This window comes from Syngnathoides biaculeatus, chromosome 7 (genome assembly GCF_019802595.1).
Source record: "Syngnathoides biaculeatus isolate LvHL_M chromosome 7, ASM1980259v1, whole genome shotgun sequence".
In the NCBI taxonomy this organism is placed as follows: Eukaryota; Metazoa; Chordata; class Actinopteri; order Syngnathiformes; family Syngnathidae; genus Syngnathoides; species Syngnathoides biaculeatus.
Window position 1 is genome coordinate 11,967,464 of NC_084646.1, and position 25,962 is coordinate 11,993,425.

At 44.6% G+C, this 25,962-nt stretch overlaps 1 protein-coding gene and 1 pseudogene across 1 annotated transcript; one reads left to right on the plus strand and one right to left on the minus strand.

Moving 5' to 3' along the window:
* Positions 1 to 1,922: 1,922 nt before the first annotated feature.
* onecut3a (one cut homeobox 3a) lies at positions 1,923 to 20,167 on the plus strand. The gene is made up of 2 exons (XM_061825454.1): positions 1,923 to 2,979; positions 19,875 to 20,167. Exons 1-2 carry the CDS (start codon positions 1,923 to 1,925, stop codon positions 20,165 to 20,167), a joined length of 1,350 nt encoding a protein of 449 aa, XP_061681438.1.
* On the minus strand, positions 19,192 to 19,311 carry LOC133504170 (5S ribosomal RNA; annotated as a pseudogene).
* Positions 20,168 to 25,962: the final 5,795 nt, after the last annotated feature.

Genomic DNA, 25,962 nt, shown 5'->3' on the forward strand with positions numbered 1-25,962 from the left:
CATGAACCCAGTCGTTCCCGAACCTTTACACCAAGTACCACCTAAAAAAAAAAAGATCTTCCTTCGTGACCAGAGCGTAGAAGTTGTAAAACTAAAAAGTACATTTAATATTTTTGTAAAACACAGTGACATTCTGTCCAAACATTAGCACTGCGCTTATAGGAAAATGCAATGCACATAAAAGTAAACATTTCCCTTGAATACATATTTGAAAACAAACAGTTCTTTAAAATTAAATGCAAATATCCAGAACTTTAAAGTGAAATAAAACTAAACTGCACTTAACCTTTTGCAGCGCACCACCAGGGGGAACCAGCACAACTTACTCCACTTTGAGAATCACATGCAACCATCCATCCATCCATATTCTTTGCCGCTTATCCTCACAAGGGTTGCAGGGAGTGCTGGAGCCTATCCCAGCTGTCAACGGGCAGGAGGCGGTGTACACCCTGAACTGGTTGCCAGCCAATCGCAGGGCACACTGAGACAAACAGCCCCACTCACAATCACACCTAGGGGCAATTTAGAGTCCCCAATTAATGTTGCATGTTTTTGGGATGTGAGAGGAAACCAGAGTGGCTGGAGAAAACCCACGCAGGTATGGGGAGAACATGCAAACTCCACACAGGCGGGACCTCAGAACTGTGAGGCCAACACTTCATCAGATGCCGTCCACACGCAACCAATCACATTTCAAAGTTATCTGAGTTCCGGCCCTTGACGACGTTACTCTTTCATCCCATCCTCCGATTGGTCGGTCAAATCAAAACTGAGACAAGCCAAGTTCGTAGGAGCGACACCTTTTCAGAATTAGTATTTGTGCCGAGAATGATGCCTTTAATAATCTATTTTTGATGTTTGTGTGATGTTATTTGATTTACAAGGCGCAGTTGTGGGTTGGTATATTGCATTTTTGTGGAGTAGCATATCAATAATCTTTATAATTGAACCATAATGGTGGTTAAGATGTGGGTAAGACCCCACTTGAAGGTGCAGGCAACAAATGCACGGCCTGCCACTGACATGGACACATTGAGTGTTTGCTGTGGTTACAGCATTGTGGTTAAAGGTCATGCTTTGTGCATTTAATATGATGCATTAAGTACACACGCAGGCAAAGCAGCACGGATCTCGAAAAAATTCAATATTCACTTTTTAGCATGAATAAATGATGCACCGAGTTGGTGATTAAAGGCGCTGCAACAATAAATATCGAATGGATAAAACTCCACGTGGTTCTAAGTTATTAATATTTAACCTTTCACCCTAAGAACACGTGGCGCCTGCTTTTTTTTTTTTTTTTTTGTTAATAATCACAAAACAACAAGGGCGAGTCCTCCTGTTATCCTCCCCAAAGTAAACGTTGCTCAAGAGTGGATCTTTTTTTTTTTTTTTTAGTTGTTTTGTTTACCGCCGCAGACAGAGCAGCTTAATGCAATCTTCAGAGGCGGAATTCGAGTCCGAGCGAGAGCAGCCATACCATATGACACGACGACGTGACGTCACGTACCGACAGCGCGCGCGTTGGAGCATACGCCACGGGGGCGCGCACATGCGCACAAGCTGGCAGCGACGATAGTGAGAGAGAAAGAGAGAGAGAGCGAAAGAGAGAGAGAGAGAGAGAGAGAGAGAGAGAGAGAGAGAGAGAGAGAGAAGAGAGAGGTGAGAGAAGAGGAAAGCGAGCAGAGGTTGGCGGCGCCACTAGGAGAGAGAGGACCATGCTGGATTGACTGCAGACAAGCAACCACGATCAATGGCTCGGCTTTGAAATCGTTCACAATTTATCGGCAAGGAAGGGAGACGAGAGAGGAGAGGAGTGAGACCTGAGCGCGCGCGCGTGGGGGTGTGTGTGCGTGTGTGCGCGGGCGTCCGAGCGGGGTGGAATTAAAGATCCCCCCCTTTCTTTATTTCCTCCCCCAAACATGGAGCTTACAATGGAGAGCATTGGCAACCTGCACGGGGTGGCTCACTCGCACCAAAGCGGGGACCTCATGAACTCCCCCCACCACGCGCGGCAGCCGTCGGCGGCGTCGCACCGGAACTTGGTGTCGTCCCACGGCCGCTCGGCCATGGTGTCCAGCATGGCCTCCATCCTGGAGGGCGCGGGCGACTACCGCGCCGACCACGCGCTCTCCGGGCCCTTGCACCCGGCCATGAGCATGTCGTGCGACTCGGGGGGCATGAGCCTGAGCAGCACCTACACCACCTTGACGCCCCTGCAGCACCTGCCGCCCATTTCCACAGTCTCGGAGAAATTCCACCATCCGCACCCGCACGCGCACCCGCATCACCACCCGGCGCACCAGCGGCTGGCGGCGGGCAACGTCAGCGGGAGCTTCACGCTCATGCGGGACGACCGCAGCCTGGCCTCCATGAGCAACCTGTACGGCCACTACCCCAAGGACATGGCCGGTATGGGCCAGTCGCTGTCCCCGCTCTCCAACGGATTGGGGCCTTTGCACAGCTCCCAGCAGTCCCTCGGCGCCTACGGCCCCGGAGCTCACCTCTCCAACGACAAGATGCTCTCCGCAGGAGGGTTCGACTCCCACGCCGCCATGCTGTCCCGGGGCGAGGAGCACCTGGCGCGGGGACTCGGCGGCCACGGCGCCGGCCTCATGACGTCACTCAACGGCATCCACCACCACAGCCATCCGCACTCTCAGGCCAACGGCTCCATGCTGTCAGAGCGGGACCGGCAGACGGTGGTGGGGGGCGGGCAAGGAGGAGGCGCCGGCCAGGTGGAGGAGATCAACACCAAGGAGGTGGCGCAGCGGATCACGGCGGAGCTCAAGCGCTACAGCATCCCGCAGGCCATCTTCGCCCAGAGGATCTTGTGCCGCTCGCAGGGGACGCTGTCCGACCTGCTGCGGAACCCTAAACCGTGGAGTAAACTCAAGTCGGGGCGCGAGACCTTCAGGAGGATGTGGAAGTGGCTCCAGGAGCCCGAATTCCAGCGGATGTCGGCGCTGAGGCTTGCAGGTGAGTGACGAGGCAGCGCTGCCGCCGCTTCAACACCGGCGGCTCCCAACCGGATCAATTCTAAGTCGATGTGGCGAGACTGTCGATGGCGGCTCAAAGAGACATTACGACGAGTTATTAGTCGATGCTATCGAGTAAAACTTGGTCGGGGATCAGTGGTGGATTGATGCCGGAAACGGACCGCTGAGGTGTTACAGGCGGGTGATTGGCGCAATTGTGCGTGGCTTTTACGCACAAAGGGCACCTATTTTAGCGTATAGATTCCACACGTGCACAATTCATATTAAACATGATCCCAAATGGATCTTGTGACTAAATTAGACTGCAAACAAACTCGGGGCTGCACTTTGCACTCTCCTTTTCAAGGCATCAAATAAATGCATCTTTGTAAACAAGGCTGCCCTAGAAGAGATGAGGATGGATATGGGAAGGCTGGGGGGGGGGGGGGTGCATGACCTCCTGTGGATCAATACTTCAGGTCCTGGCGTCCCCTTTCTTGCAGAGTGGCGCTCTGATAAATGATCGATTTGGATCAAAGCAGACAAAAAAAAAAACAAAAAAAAAAAACTGATGCGCACGTTCTCTCCCAAAACGGGGAGCCATTTTGCAGGAAATCCCGTCAAACGGTTTCCACCCCCCACCCCCCACAAAACACGTATCTATCATTTTCCAAAATGAAGAGGACTTCAAAAAAAAAAAAAAAACACTCGAACTGGTCTTGAAAGCTCCCATCGACGTCTGTTTCAAGTGAAAAGCCCCGTTAGACCTCAATCAGCCCTCCCTTGTTTTTGCGCGTCGTATTTCAAGGCAACACTTCAATTAAGGCAGGCTATAGTGGCATATTTTAGTTCCAGTCGATGCCTTATTGAAAAGCACTTAATTGGCATGTAAATTGTTCCTCGGCGCGGGTTTTTTTTTTTTCGGCCGAGGTTTCTGGTAAATAAAGATTTAAAGTCCGTCCCGCAATTGTCTCTTTAAGTGCCACCGCAGTTAAAGCTAATTGGCCTGTGCGGGCTTTTATATCTTCGACGCTGTGAAAGCCGCCGATATCCGTCGAGGGCGTCAAGACAAAGGTGCTACTGAGGTTACTGTGTGTGTGTCACTTATAATTCTAACCAAAAAAGAAAAAAAGAAAAAAAAAGCCTACATGTTTATTTTAAGTGATTTTATTTACCAAGATGCATCCTTTCGTCTACACACCAGGATTCATTTAGTGCAAGCTCGAGCCAAAATGGCGCCCATACGAAGGCGTAAATGATAAATGGCCTGTATGCAAATGCGCGGAAGACTTATTTTTCCGATTGCATGTAAAACCACGATTAACTCGGGTGCGCGCGTGGGCCTTGCGTGTGTGCTTGCGTGGCTCGCGCACACAGAGAGAGAGAGAGAGAGAGAGAGAGAGAGAGAGAGAGAGAGAGGGGGGGGGGGGGGGAGGGATGGGGGCTGCACTCTTTGCTGAAAGTGAGGCTCGCTGGGCCACATCAATCAATAACTTCAAATTACTATTCCAAATTCATCACAGTCGCACAAATCAATGCAAGCTGCCCTGCTTAGCTAATGCGAAAATGCCACTGTCTGTACCTCCGTGCGCGCGCACACACACAAATACAGTGTGTACACACTTGGCCTGTTTTAGCGGAACTGTGCATGCCCTTCATGCCTAATGGGGCAAACATCCAGTGGCACCATTGCAGTTATTCAACAACAACCAAAAAAAAGGCTCATTTATGAATGAATAAACGTGGAAACAACACATGGCCGGCTCAGGGGTGATGTTAACATGCGGCATTAACCCCGAAAACAATTCGTCTTTTGCATCTGTGTTGAATTCCGCACTCCATCTCAATGTATTTGGTGGGATCAATACGGGCCTGATCGATAAGGATTGCCAGTGCATCTATCAATTATCCCGCCTCAGCACTCTCTCCCATTGGTCTCTCCCCCTGCAGAAAAATGAGGGGGTGGGTAGTCGGTTGGGTGGGGTGGGGATGAGGAGTAGTAAAAAGCAGCTGCATAAAAAAAAAAAAGCAATTTCTCTGTCCGTGTTGTCATCATGTTTCATTTCTTTTAAGTGTGGCTTGGTTCCAAATGTGTCTTTTTATGGGCTGTGGGTCTCCTTTAACTTACATTTCTGGAAAATATCACCAGAAGTGTCGTATATATTAAAGATGTATGCAGCAAGAAGGATTGCTCCATCTGTTCTTAAAGGTTATGCTTTATTTCGGTCGCAGGGGAATTTAAAAAAACAAATACAGCTAGATGTAACCCACAAATGCTCATAAGTCATTGCATCTTTTTTTTTTAAACTATTTTTTTTTAGATACATACTGTATGTTTGGGCAAAATAGAAAGTTACTTTCAAGTCTTGTCAAAAAACAAACATATAACGTATACTTTTTATTTAATGGTACCTTGGTGCCACGAAATTAGCCAAAAACAAGGTTGGAGTTAATCTGCTAAATTTAGGGCAACAACCCAAAATTGGTCTCGGTGGATGATATATTCAATGGATCTAAAAAGTCTACACAGCCCTGCTCAAACACACACACACACACACACACACACACACACACACACACCACACACACACACACACACAACACACACACACACACACATATATATATATATAAATAAATGATCAAGGTAAATACATTTAAACCCCTTTCCCCATCATTAAGTGTGACCTATAATGTGTGCAATTCAACAGATTTATTTTTATTGAATATTTTCAAGACCTAAAGGAAAAATCCGGATTGTTCATGGGCTCAACCAAAAACATCCAAACTCATGTTAAATGGGAGTCACCTGAAAAAAGTGCATCTGATTAACCCCAAATAAAATTCAGATGTTCTAGTAGTCTTTTCCTTTGGGGGAGGAGTGGGTTCCTACCAGAAGCCTGAAAGTTTTGTGCCAATGCCAACTGCCATGTTGAAGTGTTCGTAATTCCTTCCACCTTGCTTTACACCCGTTTCACCTCGAGAAAAACAGCGTGATGCTGTTACCACCGTGCTTCACTGATGGTACGGTGGACTTTCAGTGATGAGCAGTGTTGTGTTTACACCTTTAGTACCTTTTTTAAATTTATAGCCAAACATCCAATCCAACATGAAAATTTCAACTACAAAAAAAAAATATGACAAACGTAGGCAAAGGTGTCACGTTTTAATTTTTATTTTGTTTGGTCTCATTTCATTATAAGCCAAAATCCTGGCATTTGGACAGGGGTGTGTAGACTTTTTATGTCCACTGGGCAAAAGACTCAATTGTAACCCGCCATGCAATTTAAACTAAAATCGTATTTAACTCACAAATTCTTGTAATTTGTTCATATTTTTCCCCCCCATTCACTTCATTTTGTCCATGAACTGAAATGGCTTCTAATAGGAAAAGGTCTCAACCAGTTCTTCACATTTATTACACATACAGTCGTATAATTTCCTGTTTCATTTCCTTGTCGCATTAATTTAATTCCTCTACTCCACACACACATTCCTGGCAATAAACTCTCTCCCTCTTGAAAAAAAAAAAAAAAAAAAGAACATTTGGCTTATTTGCATGTGAATGGCCGAGGCACGTTCCGAGGTGGTTAGGTCAAGATCTGCTGGACAAAAAAAAAAGGGGTTGTGAAGGGAGAGAAGAATAGGGGGGCCCCTTTATTCAATGGACCACACGCCGGGCACACTTACACGCACACTCCGGCAATTAAAAGTCGGCGGCAAAGTGTAGCGGTTAAGCGATCAATTAAAAGGGTTACAGTTTGGTAACTTGATTTCACAACCAATTACAAAGCACGGAGGAGTTTGAACCACCGATGCCGTCCGTAATCCTGAAGTAGTCCTCGACCGCCCCCCCCCTTTCCTCTGTTTTGTCCTTCACTTGGAGGACAGTTCAAGGTGATGAACTCTCCCCGCCTCAACACATGCTTAATCGCATTCTTGTAGGCTCCCCCCCCCGCCCCAAACACAATTATTTCATCCAACAGCCCCCCGCCGCGGATCGATGGCACAATCCACAACGTTGTCGATCGCACCGTGGATACAAACTGATCTGATCGCGAAATGAACAATCAGCAGTTCTTCTTTTGGAGCCATTGCGAGGTTGCGATTGGACACAAGGTATTGCGATATGATTGATGCAAAACAGAACAGAACCCCCCCCCCTCAGCCCTCTCCAACGACATCTGAATGTAAACCCTCAAGATGATCGATCGCTCCCTTTTAATAATTGATGTGGTGGTGTGGAGGCGCGGGAGTAAACAACGCGGCTGCGGTTTAGGAGCCCGGGTCCTTCGTTAAGAACTCGCGCGAGCAAGCGGGCCGATGTGCGATGTAAGTAGCGGGAGGGACACCCCGCGTACAACCTTTAAAACCCTCTTGTGGGAGAGCCGGGGCGCTCGTTTTACCGCAGGTCGAACCCCGAGAGGCTCTTTCGCGCCGAGATGAGACGACACGTGACGGCCTAACCGATGGAAGGCGCGGGTGGATGGTGATGCTAAATTGGAGGTGGGGGGGGGGGGGGATCTTTATTTTACAGACTGGTGGAACAATGCGAATTATGCAGGAAAAGAGTAGACCAGTTCCTTTGGGAGTACCGAGGATACTAACAAAATGATGACCCCAAAATATGAGGAGCGCTCAGTCGTGAGCTCAATTTTCCTCTAGAATAGAAATTAAGACCCCAAAGTCACACATTTAATCTTTTTTTTTTCTTTTTACAGCATCTTTAACTTGTTCATCAACAGAACTGCTGATCGCTAACTTCTTCTTTTAAAGGGTATTAAATCTTATGGTGTCTGAACAGGTGAGTATTGAGGGGTAGTGATGGTTGCTAAAGGAGCTGATGACCTCACAAGCTCCTTTATTCGTCACAAAGGTCAACTCAAAGCAGCCTTTGATCCCGGACACCCGCTTTTCGACTGCGCCGCAGCCTGTTTGTGTTTACTTCTGAAAATGTTTCGTCGTGGTTCCCGTATACAACCTACAACCCGTCAGTCATTGGTCTGATTAGCTTTTGATTGCCCCTCCTGCATGAACAGAAAGGCCCTTTTCTGAGAAATGATTCAGTTGCCGGGCAACCGATACAAAAGCCGAACAGCATTTGGAAAAAAAAAAAAAAACAAAAAACAAAAAAAAAACTTATCCAGGAAGCATTTTGGGCTCCATCATTGCTTCGGAAAGATGACCTTGGAGTCTCAAAATTAGCCCGACGGTGTGAAAATCAGTTCGGCGCCAATCTGCTTAATTTACGGTGAGGAACCAAAACCGGTTTACAAATGGCAAAATTTTTATTGGGTCACTCGTCATCTAGATAAAATGCCGTGAGTTGCTTTATTGCAGTAGCAATGCCTTTTCTTGCAAGGTGAATTTTTAATATGCCCTAATCGCAGCACATTTATAATCAAATGGTGCCTTGAGATACAATTGCCATTATTCTATTCTAGCTCCCCACCCCTCACACACACCACACACTTGGAAAAAAATACAGAAATACAAAAAATAGCACTCCATAGTATTGTTGTTTGATAGAAAAACACATCCAAATAATTAAATAGAACGTTAAGAATGAAACCGTTTTGGCCAGTTTTTGTCCGAGTTCAACGGCCATTGTGTTGCTTCTCCTGCTATGCAGACATTGGCCACCAAGAGGCAGTATAATTCACACAGACGGACAAGAAGAAGACTTTCACAACTTCTACAAGAGAAACTCACTTACCACAATATTTAGTTTTTCTTATTTTGTGTTATCTTCAGCTAGTGATTGATAGATTACACCACACTTTTGCACAAATTTAGATTTTTGTTGTCGCATGGATTGCAAGTGCCAAAACTGAGTCCAACATGCCCCTAAATTGTACAAGGTTTCCGCGTCATCCACACGCCTTGTTGACTCTGTCGGGCAACCGTACTTCCTGTTCATGAGCTAAAAACGTGGTGCCCAAGGAAGCCGAATCAAAATCTCCCAGTCAAACGATAAAGAAAGCTGACACTAGTGACCGCAGCGCAATTTAATATCACGAAAGACACTCCTATTATTAGGGACTGAAATAATGATTTGTTGTCACAACAAACGGACACTTTTGATTCAATCATCGCGTCTATGATTTTTTTCCCAACATCATTTTATGCAGTATTTGATATACAGGAGAATCATGACAGCTAAAGAAAGTTGAAGATATTTTTTGCTACTGCTGTGTTAAGTTGACTGAAAAACTACATCTGAAAATGAGAATTACACGTCGTGTATTTAACCAAACTGCACATAACTTTATCCGACGCAAGACCTCAAGTCTGATGACCCCCCCCCCCCATCTCACACTTTTCAGGGTGTTCTGCCACCCCCTGTTCACGCGTGGGCTTGTGAGTGGCTCTTGCGGCCACACATTGTTAGTTACAAGGCCGATGTGGCCAGCCCTGAAAATGTATCGATTTCCATTCCCCGACCTCCGCTTTCCATCCCTGAAGCCGAGCCCCGCAACACCCCCCCCCACCCCCCCTCAATATCACGCAGACAACCATTTCAGCATTAACTGCTACGGCCATTCATAACGCAGCGGTGTCAGGACGTGACACCAAACAAAATTACAACTGCCCCCCCCTCCTCTGTTTTCCTTCTTCCAAAGTTCACGAGCATTTAACTTCGTCTGCGTGATGCGCCCCCCACGCACCTCTTACGGGGTCGTGCGTGTTATTCAAAACTAATACAAAGTCAAATTGGTGTGCAGCCGAGTCGCGTGCACTCTTCTCCCACATGCTCGCCGCCGCGCGTGACCGCACAATTCCAAATGCAACGGAGGCGGGTCTGGACTCTGTACTGTCTCCCATACCGTCTCTTTTATTTCACATGATCAATTCCTGCACCCCCACCGTCACCCCCCCCCCCCTTCACTCGCCGAAGCGGATCGATAGGAGAGAATGACCTTTAAATCAAATTGCTGCCAGAGCGGACTGAATGCACGCGGATAGCATCAAAAGGGTTAACGCTTGCGCCCGTGCACGCGCACTTATTTCCAGTCAAATGTAACACAAAGGAGACGAGATAACCATAATTCAATCTGGTTATTCGTCCTTGTGGCGCATGTGCGGTGGGCGTGAAAAAAAAAAACAAAACAAAAAACAAATCATGACTTTTGACCCCAGCGCACAATCAGCACCAGTCCAAAGGACATGCATACGTGCGCGAAAGGTACAAGTGGGGGTGAAGGCGGGGGGTGGGGGGGGGGGTTGTTCTATTAACCTCGGCGATGTTATGTTATGCAAGTTTGCCACAGCCCCGAATCCTTCGCCCGCGTGGAAATTAATGACAATCGTAGAAAAATACAGAATTTGCACAAACGGAAAAAAAACAAAAACGATGCGAAACACATCATAGAAATCTTCCCCAAATTAACTGTACATATCGATGTATATATATATTTATTTATTTATGACTGTGGTTGTAACGTATGTAAATGCCCGAAAATAATGCAACCAATATATCACACCCAGCTCTCGGTAATGCATTTAAAGAGATAGAGTATTATTATTTTTTATTTTTTTACATATAGCTATTGCATTTTGGACGCGTTCCCTTAAATTGTGGCCGGCGTGTGTGTGTGTGTGTGTGGTGTGGGGGGGGGGGATGTGTTGTCTTCTTATCTGGCACTCTGACAGGCAATCGGTTATTAAAGGGCCGATAATGGCTTGCTTAATAGAACAAGAGGATCCGATCCAATCCAATTGAGCAGTGCCAGCTTTCTAAAGGCAATTTAATCTGGTATTAACTGTGGAAATCTCCATAGAAGATTTCACGTGGGTGTGTGTGTTGTTATTCATTCACTCGAAAATTTGCAAAACAAGGTTGGTTGAAAACGCAGTCTATGATTTAAAAAAAAAAAAATCCCACGATGGTATGCAAAGAGAAAATTGCGGTGATTTTATTTTACATTAAATTGAAATTGTGTAGTTTAATTTGGAGTTTACACTTAGAATTATGTCAAAGCGTTAAGATTTTGCTACACGCAAAAAAACAAAAACCGCACGCACACACACAAGCAACAAATCGTAAAACGAGTGTGAAATCAATTGATAAATTTATCGAAGTGCGCGCTAACACAATCGGAATTATATTAAAATATAAGAAGCAACCATTGTTTTTGTGTTTTTTCTGCCTTACTTTATAATAATCGATATATTTGAATCATTCGCTGCACGCACACGCACTCGTTTTGGGAAGATATCAAATTATATCAATTCGATAAAATCCCTTATTGATATTGTTGGAAATTAGAATATTTACGACAGTGTGTGTATTTTTTTAAGATGACGCATTTCGCTTTGGAAGACAAAATTTCAAAGTACGTGATTCGCTGCATGATAGTTAAAAAAAATAATCGGGTGAAAGCAATTGAGTTTTGAAAACCAATGTGTGTACTTTAAAGTTTTTTCGTATCCAATGTAATCATCGGAACAATTTATTTTAAACCTAACATAGCGGACTGACTCAAATCTATATGTCCGATTTATTAATTTTTTTTAATAAATCGGACATATAGATTTATTTAAAAAATATATTTTTTTTTGGGAGGGGGGGGGCTTCGAAGCGCAGCTTCCATCATCAAGGTGACACTTTATCCTTCATTTTTTCCATCGTCAGAATTAACTTTGCAAAAGCGCGTTTTCAACCATGACGCTTGGCCGAAGAGGACGAAATCAATGTTTAATCTCACATAAAACGAGAGCTGGAAACGAAGGCGTGCTCGGTGTGCAATTAAACCGGCGGTAATCATCATAATCATCACGCTTCTTTAAAAAAAAAAAAAAAAAAAAAAAGTCTCCCTCCGTCGGAACGCTCGAGGGCGTTTAATTGCGAGAGTGCCGACTGCATCGCTCATTAGTGCCTGCACCACAGGGCTGCTAATAAAGTAGAAATATCGGCAGTGATCGCAAAACGCCCCCCACCCTCACCCGAGACCTTGTTCCTAACATCGTTGGGAGTGCGGAGGGCGCATATGGAGGAGTTGGACGAGTAATGCCTTGCAGGAGGGCCAAGCAACAAATTGTGTCCCGTTATCAGTGCATTAGCGCCAATTCTCACTCATTACACGCCACCGCTATTGAGCTGCCGCTGATTTTTTCTTGGCCCGGCTTCTTTTTTTTTTTTTTTTTTTGGCCTGCGGCCGGTCTGTAACACACGTTGGACAAACAAAGCGGCTCCACGCACGGAGGCGATAACGCAAAAACATGCAGCGTCCGTTTCAAGATGAAAAAAAAAAAACAACCGTATATTTTATACAGGTATTAGGCGGCAAAAACACACCCAAATAGTGAAAAACATGACAGTAAGTGTAAAATTATAATTCCTATGGAAAAAAAAAAGCTGAAAAAAGGTAGGGGGATGTGTTTGAAAATACAATTTTTGTTTGGCGGGCAGGACTTTAACGGATTTTCATATGTTTTTTTTTCAAGATTGGAAAAATTGCAATAAACATTTTATAAAATACAACAATGTCATTTACTCCTCACCTAACCTGCAATCAGAAAAATGCAAATGTCCTTAATGTTTTGTCCGTCCTTGGTTATTCTGTGGGGTTTATTGTGGGGAAATAGCGCCATTAACTGGAAGGGCCCTTTCACTGCAAGGAAACCAATGTGAATTGATGGTGGCCTGATACCGCGGGAGTTTGCTGCCACCTCCTTGCTGTGGGGGTCCGAAGCATGCTTGTATCCCAAATTTGTGCTCACATCTCAAAACAATGGATATATACGTATTTTTGGTGGGAGGGGGCATGAGAAGAGGTGGGGGGGGAGATTAAAAAAATGTTCGTTTTTTTTTTATTGATGCAAATAACATCATTTGAGGATTGTTTGTTTTTTAGTCCTCATCCTGCTCAAAGAGCAGAAGTCCTTTATGTAGTAAATAATGCCCCGAAAAGTGTTGTCATGGGAACAATGTTTGGGGGCCCCCCTCTAGCGGTACACTAAAAAGAATCACTGCCGAAGTATTTAATTTTTTAAATCAACTGCATCTTACAAGTACTTCACGTGTGCGGACGATGCATTTTGAAAAGTAGCCAACGTTTATTCCATATGTTGTAACATGTTATGTTGCCCGAGGAAGCTTTTGAAAATGTGTTTGTGATGGATGAGTCAACTAGTCGAATATCTAAAAATTAATGTAGTAGAACGCCGTCATTAGTAAAATATATAAAACAAATCCTTAGACAACATATTTTAGGATGTGTGCATTTAACAAAAATAATGCAAATAAAGCACTAAATGACCACTCTAGTAGTAATATGTTGCCTTATTCAATTCATTATTTAATGTATTGATAAACATTTTTGCACCACCTCTCGTAAATTTGTCTCGTACTGCCGCAATGCATCATGGTATTTTTTTGTGACCATCGGTTTCTAAATCCTTTTTTTGTGGGGAAACATTGAGGGCACACACTTTACTTCAAATATTTTGGTCGATGTGCTTTATGGCAAAAATTCAACACATTTCCAATCAATCTTTAAGAAGTGTTTGTTTGTAAACATTAATATCAGTACAACTATTCATTTAACATTTTTTATTTGCAATATATCGTTTTGTAATTGAATCATTATTATCGGTGATAGTCGGTGTAAAATTTTAGAAAATGTACATATTTTGTTCCTAAAATGACACCGATGCACGCATGCGCAGTCCGGTTTGTTGTCCGACTCAATTCCATATGAGATTATATTTTATTTTTTCGACCATTTCCTGCCCTTCCTCCCACCATCGAATCTCCGCCCACTGCTCCTTCCTCGCAGCCATAATTAATTGGACGAAGTGAATTTCACACACGAATTATTCACGAATCCATCGATCGATTGTCGAACAGCCATGTGCCTTTCTCTTAACCTCGGGAATATTGTGAGTGGGTGGGTGGGTGGAGGAGGAGATAATTCAGCTAAATTAGAACCAAGATTCACGGGAGTATCGTTTGAAAAATATTCTTGCTCGACGCTTATTATCCCCATGCATTTTGTCGTGTTATAAAATAAATGTAAGCTATTCTGGAAAAGCATGTCGCCCAAGGGGTAAACCCCCGCACTTTGACAAGTCCCCCCCCCCGGGGGCCAAGGGAGCGGCGGGGAGCATTGCAAACGCCGCAAATGCGCGCTCCTGTCCCGGCTGTTTCTTTGTGCACATTCCGCCCCCGCCGGTCGGTGATGCCCACTGGAGCTCTAAAAGCCGCAATGATCGATTCCACCGTCCCCCCCCTCCCACCCCCGCTTTTCTACGCCGAGTTTGGTTCAGTAATCAGGGCCCCCTTCGTCACAGGATCGATCGATATTGATTAGTAAACCCAGCCCCTGTAGCAAAGGCGGCGCATCGTGGCGCCCCCAAGTTGCAAAAAATGGGACCGCGGCGAGAGCGACACCGGGCGGCCGCAAGGCCAACGGCAAGCCGGTGGAGCGACGCGCCGACCTGGACCCGTTCGAGGAACTTTGGAGCACACAACATTTTATATACTGTACGGTAGATGCATATTGACAAGAAACATACGGACAATGCAAAAAAAAAAAAATCATGTAAACCAATAAGGCTCGAGTTTACATGTGTTCCTGTGTATAATGTATAAGAGAAGTCATGTTATTAAACTAAAATGGAAAAAAAAAAATACATAGAAATGTATGGGAAATTACTTGTAATTTTTTACTACATGTAAATAAAGTTTAAGATTGATATTCTACATCAGAAATGAAAACATATATTTACATAGACTATTTTATTGCGTATACTGTTGAGTATATTTCAAATTATTTTCATGTATGCACTACAGTTCAAGTGTTTGCAGTAAGGAAAGTCTGTTTTATTTTCCATTTTTTTTATATGGTAAACGAGATAGGCTTAGATGGAAAAAGATGACACGCCGTGGCGACCACTAACGGGACAGGCCGAAAGGAAAAGAAGAGTAAAACCGCTAAGTTTTGGCATGACTGAGCAATGTCAATTTTTGACTGTTCTTTTGTCAGAAACGAAAAACAGAACCCACCCCAACTTTACAGGTGATGTAGAGATACATATTCATAAAAATTCTCGTGTTTTCATGGAATAGGTGACCCCGAAATTGACAAGTGAACAGCTAAGAAATCAAACAAATGTTTTATGCATTTCTCAAGACCATTAAATCCGAGCCATATATAATTTTACATTTTATCATCATTTAATCAAAAGTACGTCTCGTTGGATGTAAATGTTTGATCTAATGTGTTGTGAATGTTTGCACCTTGTTGGTGAAGCAGCATGTGGCTCTTCAACTGAGGTTCTCTTTGAACTGTGAAGAGTTGCATTTTTGTGATTATGAAGTACTGTAATTCGGCGTTTAACAGAAACGGGACCGCCCGAGTCACAGACATTGCATGCTGCACTCCATGAGTCTGCCCTGTACAATTTCTATTTCTTGCGAGACATACACTCGAAAGAAGCTTAACAGAACGCTTTTGTATATTATGCCATAAAAATACAATTAGCATTGTGATTATTTAGTCATCTTTTTAAAAATTCTACCCACAGAATGTTTCACTAAGTTTTAATTAAAAAAAAAAAGTTTATTTTTCTCCTTCAGTTATAGACAACATGATGTATTAGAGGCGCTTATTTTTCTTCCAGCATATTGCGCAATCACGACCACGATAGCATCACTTTCGCGACTTTGCCGATAATTGATTCCAACCCTCTCGTCCAAAGTGGTTGATAGAAGACTTTCGAAATGCACTCACTAATCCATCCATCGTAATGAGGAGCCTTGTCGTTACTTCCAAAGTTGGTTGAAGAGTCGGACGAATGCAGTAATGATGTAGCGGTGAGGGTTGCTCATTACGGACAACGATTGTTTCGATGTATGCGCACTAAAAATGCAACATAAATGGGGCAGTTTAGAGAAATTGAAAGTAAAAAAAGTTTGTGGTGCTGGGCCAAAACTCATGACTGACTTGATTGGATGTCATTTAGTAACGACAACAAAACTGCACTTAATTGGGGGTTAATCAGGCACTTAAGATGTTGACTGGTGTAATACCACCCCACCCCATCTAAAATGATTCTGAAGAAAAAAATTCCTTTTATGTTGTTACACGCTTGGCCATTAAAGCCAATTCTGATGTGATTGGTTCATTTTGAACTCAGCCAAAACTCAATTACGAGGGGGTGTGCACACTTATACAACCACATATTTTTACACCCCCCTCTCAAAAATATATACACATGAATGACTTGTACAGGTTTGACAGATTAATGATGGAAAAAGGCTAAAACGATTGAGGTAAGCCTAATTTTTCATATCACAAAAGATGGCACTTGAAGAGAGGTGTGGAGACTTTTATAGGTTGCTGTTGCTCAATAAGTAGGTAAGAATATTAGAAAGCGGTCTGAGTGGAAGATAGGATACTCCTTTGTTGATCCCAGGGGGGAAACTAAAATATTACAGTAGTGTAGGGGAATGTAGCACACAGCAAACAATATAGAATGTTTTTTTTTGTTGTCGATTTTTAATACGCGATGCAGTGCAATCATACACCACCGCAAAGTACAACAAGAATTAAACAATGTTCAATGATGGTTCAGGGGGGTACCTACTGAAGTGGCCTGCGCGTGTGTGCACGACGTGTATGAATACATAGCCGCAGTGTCGATGTGAAACGTGAATATGATGGATGGGACTATGTGCAGGTTAGACGTTTGTCGTAAACAGATTGGACTGCAATGGCTGATCAATGGGCTCTGTTCCACTGTAATTAGACACACAGCGCCCCTGCTTGACTCCAGCCACTTCAGCAGAATCACCCCCCTCCCCCACTCGAGCCTCCGTACAAGTTGAACAAATTTCGGCGTCTTTGCATGCGCCCGGATGCAGCGTGAGGATCGAAGGAGTCAATGTCGGAGGCAGCAGGTGGAGACCGCACGTGGGTGACATCCCCCCCCCCCACCCCTTTTCTTTTTCTTTTCTCTCCTTCCCTTGCTCCAATTGTCCTTTTCCGCTTTAAACCGGGACAGCGGGGAGGCCGAGCTCAGGAGCTTCGATCCCTTGGCCGGCGGGGGAGCGACGGTGGCCGCGGAAGGCGGTGGCGCCTTAGCATTCCCGCTCGCTACCAGTACACCTGTCTGCCGCTCCCTACCCACAATGCACCACTCTATTAACTATTAATCCCTGCCTCCTATGCTTTCGGCCGTGGCTCCTGAGCGTCAAATGAATGTTTGGAAATGTGCTCCGCGTACGGGGAGAGGAGCCAGACTCAAGTGTTTGTATTTAGTGGGGGGTGGGGGTGGGTGGAAGGTTGGGTTATAAATATGCTCTTGGAGCTCAGCAGAATGGGCTCCAGTGGGCTCCGTTTGAAGTAGCAGACTGTAGACCTGCTCGGGGTGGGTAGCGGGGGATAGTCTGACCTCAGTCCCAGCAGAGACCCCACCCCACCCCACCCCCCAAATTCACATACACACTCTTCCCCAGTTCCTACAGCAAAGTCGGTCAATATCTTGCTTTTCTCCTCCGTTGGCCAGCCCCTCTTCATCCCTCCTTGCCCCCCCCCCACCACTCCCTTCTCTCCTTGGCTGGAAAACAATCTCCTCCATCCACTTTCTCCACAATCTTTTCTTAGCCCTCATTTTGAATCACAAAATGCTTACTTTTGTGCAACGCTCACTCGGGTCCCCCGTCGTGACTCAAACTGCATTAATATTGAATCAAACAGTAGCAGCGGGAGCACCGACAACAAGCCCCCCCCAATACCCTACACATCCCGCCCCCCCAACCCTCACCGCAGGCTGGCTCACTGTCTGCACTCGGCAGGATGGAAGGAATATTCCCACTGGGCCGGGCACATGGATTTGCTTTAAATCAACTTTTATTCGGCGGCAAGAGTGGAGCTGGAGACGCTCCTCTCCGCGGTGTATGGACTACTTCACGATCTTTAGGAGCACTTGCCAGCAACGAGAAGAAGTTTAGGGTGCAATTTTATTGCACCAAGCATTGGAGCAATGTGGTTCAAGTACAGATTTTGGGGGCTCTTCATAACAAAAAGCTTACAAGATGCAGTCTGAGGTTTACACAGTGCCAGATGAATGAATGTATTAATTTTGTGGTTTTAGTGGTTTACTGGAACTCGTCTTGTTACAGGGTGGAGTGATTGTAGCATACTTCCATAATTTGTATTTTTTTTTTTTTTTTTTTAGAATTGGGTGCACACTTTTGGAATTAAAATTTTCTCTAAACTTTACAGGGTGAAAAAAACAGGTTCAAAATCAATTTTTATTTTTTCAAAAAATGAATTTTTTCTCAGGTAGTTTGAGCTTCTCTGGTCACTTTTTTTTTTTGGTAGAATTGAAATAGTTTATTCAAGAGTTGTTTTTTTTGCCATGGACATTAGCTTATAAGAGTTATCCTCAAATGTTTAATAGGGTTGCGATCGGGGGGGCTTCGGCAAACTCAGTCCAGAAGCAGTTTTATCAACACAACAATAATACAGTATCAATACAACAGTGGCATGGAAACAAGAGTTCAGAACATTTGGATTGTCAATTTTCTGAAAGAAACAAAACCTTCTCACAAATATATTCCACGCTATTTTTTTATGTCAAAGAAGAAAAGGTTTCTGGGAGGGGAAAAAAATGTAACTAAAAACAAAGCCAGTATCCCACCCCCCCAAAAAAGTACCAATGTACCACTATATAAGAGGGGAAAAAAAGTACTTTGGACAAAGGTCAAAACAAGAAGTGAATTTTAATAAGCAAAGCGCATCATGTTGTAGTTAACCTCCATATCCCAAGAAGACCAAATGACCAAAATTTGATTTTAACTTTCACGCTGCTTTTCGGGCAAAATGATGCATTGGAAGTGTAACAGTAGGTTGTCTTTGTTTCAGTTGTAACGCAAAGGGGGGCAGAGCCGTGTCGGCTTCGCACAATCAAATAAGATGTGGAGACGTGAGCACTAATGTCTGGGTCAGGGACAGCAGACACTACCCAAAGGGGCGAAGGGAATGAGTCTTGAGTTTTGGTCGCAACAAATGCGGCGATCCAGAAGACTGCAAATTTGCGTCTTGACCTCAACACTACAATTTCTTCTTCGTTTCCTCTCGGCTTGTCCTATTAGGGGTCGCCACAGCGTGGCATCTCAGATGAACGCTCATATTTGTTTGGCAGAGTTTTACCCCGGATGCCCTTCCGGATGCAACCCCTCTGGCATTTAGCCGGGGAGAGAATCTTACAGCACCTGATATTCCCAGGCTGTCTCCAATCCAAGTACTAACCAGGGCCAAACCCTGCTTAGCTTTCTTGATCTGACGAGATCGGGCGTTCTCAGGGCAGCATGGCCGTAAGATCACCTCAATACTACAATATAAATGTTACCCAAATGTGATTCTTGGGGGACCGGTTATTTGTAGCACCAATTCTCAGTAGTTCTCCATTGACCCAACCATTATCCAATGATTCCATACGACACCAAATGAGAAATCCTTCTTGGATATAAATCTTACAATAAACCAGTTTCTCCTCCCGAGACCGCTTTGGGACAGTGTTAAGCTCCGATTTGACTACAACCTCTGCAGTCACTTGAACCGTGTGCAGTAATTCGAGCCAACAACGCTGGATAAAGATTTAAAGACGCAAAGTTTTTCCAAACCCTTTGTAAAACTGTGTCCTCCGTTCGTGGTACTGTTGAGGTCATTTGTGAACCCCTGCCTTACAAACAGGAAAACTAGCCAGCCAGAAAGCCGTTTTTAGAGAAGTCTGAAAGGTGCTTATGTTCCACGCTACAGCGCGGCGGCTCGTTCCGACCCGTGCTGCAACCCACTTTTGTATACTTACCTTGCTTTGTGTTCTTCCCCCTCTCTGCCTCCCACTTTCATCCCCATCCCTCCCACTGCTGCCATCCACGCCAAGCCTGCAAGCGCAAAGAGCAGGAGCAACACAAGGACCGCAACAGCGCGCCCAAGAAGCAGCGGCTGGTCTTCACCGACCTGCAGCGCCGCACGCTCATCGCCATCTTCAAGGAGAACAAGCGGCCGTCCAAGGAAATGCAGATCACCATCTCCCAGCAGCTCGGCCTGGAGCTCAGCACCGTCAGCAACTTCTTTATGAACGCGCGGCGCCGCTGCGTGGACCGCTGGCATGACGACCACGGCACCAGCCCCGGGCAGCCGGGCACCTCCGCCACCACCTTCTCCAAGGCCTGAGGGGAGGAGGAGGAGGGCAAGCCAGGCCTAGGCGAGCAAGCGTAGCAAACTGGTATTGAGACCCCCGGTCTATGACAACCCTTCCTTGCCTGGACTGTCTGATTACATCCTCTGCCCCCCATAAAAATCCTTTGTGCCATGCAATCATCTTTTTGTCGCTCAAAAAAGCTCAAAATGGGGAAAAAGGTAAAGTCAGGTCCACTCTGTATTACTCACAAGGACAATCATTGATTCTGAGTCTTTTTTTTTTGGGAAAAGAAATCATTCTTACGAGATCTAAGTAAAGAGACACCAAAGATTTTTTTTTTCTGTTGTTGGACGGTATTGGGCACAAACAACGTAGCCAATCATGCTACCCCCCCCCCCCCCATGTCACACCTCCACAGAAGGAACGGCAATAAATGTGACACCACAGCACATAGCCTTACTATCCGTCGTAGACCAAAAACGACGAAAGGCTTTCTCCCTTGCCTCTACCCCCCCCCCAACTGCTCATCGCCCCAGCCAATGGTATTCCCCGCTGGACGGCCATCTCACAAAGCAGCTCCGCCTGATCACACGGCCGACTAATGAATTGAAAAATGAATCGATGCAGACACGAGCGAGCGGGGCCTCGACCTCTCTCTCATGGTGAAAATTAAGACGCTCGGCGGCAGGTCTTCCAGGCCCAGGTCTATATTTATTATTATTTTTTTCTGCACAGATGTTGGAAGGCCTGCCATCGTAAGAAAAGAAAAAAAAAAGCCCGAGCTCAGAGTTCTCTCACCACAACCAGGGAGAGGCCTGGCGACACGTCTGGACAAGCTCTTTGTTCCACCAAGAGTCCCCCCCCCCCTCTGATCGATAAGCCGGAATTGCGAGAATAACACACTCGAGCATCCGTCCGGTTTCTATAGGGAGAGTAAAAGGAGCACCCAGCGGAGATGGTGACACAAAAGGCCCCCCGTATAAAAGCAGCACACCCCGCCACAGAGCCACAGTGCCCCCTGCCGGCCAAAGCAGAGAGGAGAGAGGCACAACGCGTTGATCAATAAGCAGCCATTACCCCTATTGTTGCTCCTCAGCCAAAGACGGAAAGAATGGGAGGGGTTGGGAAGATGGGGGTTTTCAAACCCAACTGGAAAATTGCAGGGATCAAGTGGAGACACGGACCAAAACAAAAAGTTTGAAAGCTTTACAAACAAAAAAAAAAAAAAAAGAGAGAGGGAGAGGCACGACACAAAATGAGGTGCAGCCGTGCTTTACGGGTTGTTCCCTTCAAAAGGAAGATTTGGGCCACATCGAAAGGGGGGAAAAAATAGCAGCACAAAGTCAAAAAACAAAGAAAGTCAAAGAATGCTTCTTTATAGTCTATTTTCCATTCTTTTGGAAGATTACGACTTTGTAAGAATTTCTGACTAGTCTCGTAAACACACCTTTATCTTCTGCAAAATTGGTTACTTCCCCTAAAACAATTTGACTAAGTACAATTATTTTGGAAAAAAAAGAAAAAGTGCTTAAAATATGCTTTAAGTGTTATGACATTCAAAGGGGAAAAAAACATTTTCTCAAAAATGACTCATATTTCTTAAAAACATTTAGTTTCTCAAAAGAACCTCCAACAACTCTGAGTCTGCAATTGTTTAGAGAATCTCCCTTCTTCCAATTTTTAACTGATAGTAGTACACGATAGACATATGTTGGGGGGGGCATCTGCCATCTTTTGCCCCATCTTGTGCCTCTGATTTGATATTCAAATAATTCACCACGCCTGAGGAAAAACAACCAATCAGCGAGGGTTAGGGTTATGGTTCTTCTGTAAAATTATTTTTCCCCCTTGAACAATTCCACCAAGTACAATATTCTTGAAAAAAAAGTGCTTAAAATATGCTTTCAGTGTTTTGACATTCAAGGGAAAAAATAACGTTTTCTGGAATATTACTCATACTTCTTAAAAACACTTAGTTTCTCAAAAGAAACTCCAACTACTTAGCTTTATGGGGGAGTCTGCAATTTTTTTAAAATCCCCCGTTGTCCAATTTTTAATTGATAGTAGTACACGATAAATATGATGGATTTTTTTCAACCTATCTTTAGCCCCATCTTGTGCCTCTGATTTGACATAAAAAAAAAGAAATCACCACACCCGAGGAAAAACAACCAGTCAGAGATATGACAATGTTTCCATCACTTTTCGAATGCTAACAAATAAGTATTACAGTACTCCATTACAATTCTTTTAAAGTTGCAAACTCCCACTTCAATTCACCCAAAACTAGTTTTACTCTGAAGAAAAAAACTCACGACTCCCCCCCCCCCCAAACGAGTACCCTTCCCATCACAACTATTTATACAGGATTGTGTTGTTCTTTTCCGTGTGGCCCTAATATTCCTAGCATTGACAGTTCTCTGCCATATTTCTAAGCCACATACACACACAAAGACGTTCGCCGTAGCCGCCACTCAAGCTATCAAAAAAAAAAAAAAAAAAAAGATACAATAAATTTAGCGTCAGTGCTTTACTGCCTTAATTCCAAAATCAAATAACACGGTCGTGGGTGACGGGAGGTATACGTGCGCCCTAGCAATCAACAATCAGGTCGAATTAGGATTGAAAGACAAAGCTCCAAAGACGACAAGAGAGGCTATGTGTCGCAAAAGGTCCAGAAAGTCGCTCGCTGTTTGGTTTTCTATCTCCCCTTTCACCTCCCCCCTCTCGATAACAATGCGGGTATTCAATTAGTACCATAGACACAAAGTTTCTATTTCTTGTTCCTATTGTTGGTCTGTCGTGCATCGAGTTAGGCACCTTGTTGATAAATCAAAAACAAAAAAGATAGGGACTTTCAAAAAGAGTGACATGGCTAACGAAGGAACATTTTTTTTTCTGTGTGTTTTATTTCGGGGAATTCGGCTGGACTCTGAAGAGACGTTGACCACGAGAAAAGGAAACGGAGCTGCTGGAAAAGAAGACTTTTTGTGGGGATGGGTGGGGGAATTTATGTCAGAACTGTGTTACTTTTTTTGAACCCTTCAATAGAAATGGGACAGTGAAAGATGGCCGAAGGGGGTTTGGGGGGTTAAAAGCTCGGGACTTTTCGGGGTACGGTCTTAAGATGCAACTGTAGCATTTCCAACAATGTAGTCAAGAGTTTGGACGCAGGAGTCGAGTACGTTTAACATCACCTTGCTGTAAGCGGTGAGTTAAGGCCGCTAAAAAAGAAAAACGAGCTCCGAGGATGGTACCAAAAGGGGCAAAAAAAAAAAAAAAAAAAAAAAACGGGGGGAGGGGGTGGCAGAGGTTGTTGTGCGTGCGTGTGTGGAGTCAAATAAGCGACGAACCCGCTTGGGTGTTTTGGGCTGACAAAAATGTTTGTAGTGGGAAAACCAATGATGGCTACCTCACTATGCTGAGTGGTTTGTGAAACCGCCACAAATACCAAAGATACTGCAGCCTACCGCTCCCAAATTCGCCTGGAAGTGGGGGGGGGGGGGGGGGGGTTTACAAGGGTAAGAGAGGGGGGCACCCACCCACCCACACACACCTATGTACACACATGGACATACATTATAGTAACAGCGCAGTCAGACTGCAGCTGGCCACGCAGGAGGAGGGGGGGCCAGCTTGCAAGACAGAGTTGAGTGCCTTTTCCCTTCAACCACGGGTGGGACTGCACTGGACACACACACACACACACACACACACACACACACACACACGCCCTCCCCCCCCCCCAGCCCCCTCCCCCAAACAATGCACCCATAATAGGATGGACAGTCAAGGCGGCGGTGAGGAGGGAGAGGGGACATTGGCTGCGTCAGCATTTTCTCCCAATATTGACTTTCCATCTTGATACACTAGAATACAAGCACTTTATCATGTAGAAAGTCTATAAAACAATCTCTGTACGCTATTTATTTCAATCTAAATGATATGTTAGCGCCATCCGTCACACTCTTTTGTGTTCCTGACCCGCCCCTCCCGCCCTGTACGCTCTGCCACCTTTTTTTTTTTTTATTTCTATTTTATTTTTGCCTCTCTTGCAGAGATATTTTTGTGTAAGAGACAGAGGGAGGCAAAAAAAAAAAAAAAAAAAAAAAAAAAAAAACAAAGGCAAAGAGGTGCCGGGCGCCCAGAGCGGTTTTGTACTTTGTCTTATCCTAGCTCGTCATCTCACTCCACTCGTGCAAGCACAGAGGCTGCACTGTTAAAAGTGGGGAAGACTCACAAAAACAAAGCCCCCCCCCCCACCTTTGACCTTGTCCATCCATCCCTCGGTCCCTCCCCCCTCCGCCAGGCGAGCGCTGAGAGCCGGTAGGCGTGTGTTTGACAATTAATTCTGAAATACCTCAAAAACCTTTCATGTAAACTTTATGTAATTTAAAAAAAAAACTGAAAATAATACTGCTAATGATAAGCGATGATTATGAAAACTATGACACTATGATAGTTAGTTTTGAAACTTGTGACTTGAAGCTTTATACTGTTAAAAAGAAGAAAGAATTCCTTTTGCTTTGTTTCCTTTGTGGATTATTCCTCATATGTTTGCTGTTTTTTTTTTTTAAGTTTTTTTTTGCTACGGCATGTAACTCGTTTTTCATAAAAGGAAAAGACACGGTGAATGTGTGGCATCTGTGGAAAGTCACAAAAGAGACAGAAGGGAAGACGGAACGTGAGCTCCAAGCCCTGTAAACAAGGCAGAAGATCGGAATGAGGAAAAACTAAATTGATTGGGCATTAACAGACACTTTTCACACGATGTCCGACCACTTCGCATCTCACGTCGTTCTTGCAACTGTCTTTACATTTGCTGTCTGTATTCACTCAAAATCATAGCAAAAATTCTCTATATGATGATGACAAGCCTTGTTTTTCCTGGTGATTGCAATGCCGGCGTGATGGTCTGAGCGCTCCCCCGTGCTGAAAAGTCTCCTTGTGATTAATGCGCATGAGTTACTAAATGGGGAACTCTGGGTACGTAGCCGACACTTACTGGGAAATCCCCCGGTCTCATTGTTGCCCTACTTCTACATAGAGGGAGCTAACATACGTTATATCCGAACCTAACCTTTAAAAAAAAGCAGATAAAAAGATATACACATTTACGTATGTTCGCCGTGTTTGTCTTTCTGAGACGTCCATATTGTTACGTGCGAATTTAGAATAGGGGTCACCAATGCGGTGCCCGCGGGAGAATGGTAGCCCACGAGGACCCTATAAGGCGCCCACGAGGTATGTTCTAAAAATACCATAGGCCACAAATTGTTACTATTATTTGTGATTTAAATTCTGAAATCGACTTGCTTACGTGAATTAAAATTTTAAAATACCCGTAGTGTCATTTACAACAATAAATTAAAACAAAAATATTTTATGTACGTGTAATGAAGTGAGTCTGAAATTTGCCGCAAACAGGTCACTTCGCCCTTCATACGATCGGCGCTCACCAAGTAGCCCTCAGCCTCAAAAAGGTTGCTGAGCCCTGATTTAGATGAACGTCCCCTTTGTTCAAACCAGGAAAATGCAACAAGGGAAGTTGTATTGCGTTTCTGACAATTTCATCTCACGCACGTCAACACGACAAATACACGATAAAATAGCTAACGCGAAATAGGCGTTCAAGAAGTTAGGAGGAGTTGAGCCACAACGGCGAATAGTCACCAATGTTGAACGAGTGTTCCCAAACAAGCAAATGTTCGTCCCAGCGGGTATTCCAAGTTAGCGAAAGTTCCAGCCGATCCAAAAACGAGTGAACACTAAGTTCCAAGGTGAGAAGAAGCCTGCTTGTCCGTCTTTCTCGTCCTTATATAGAAAC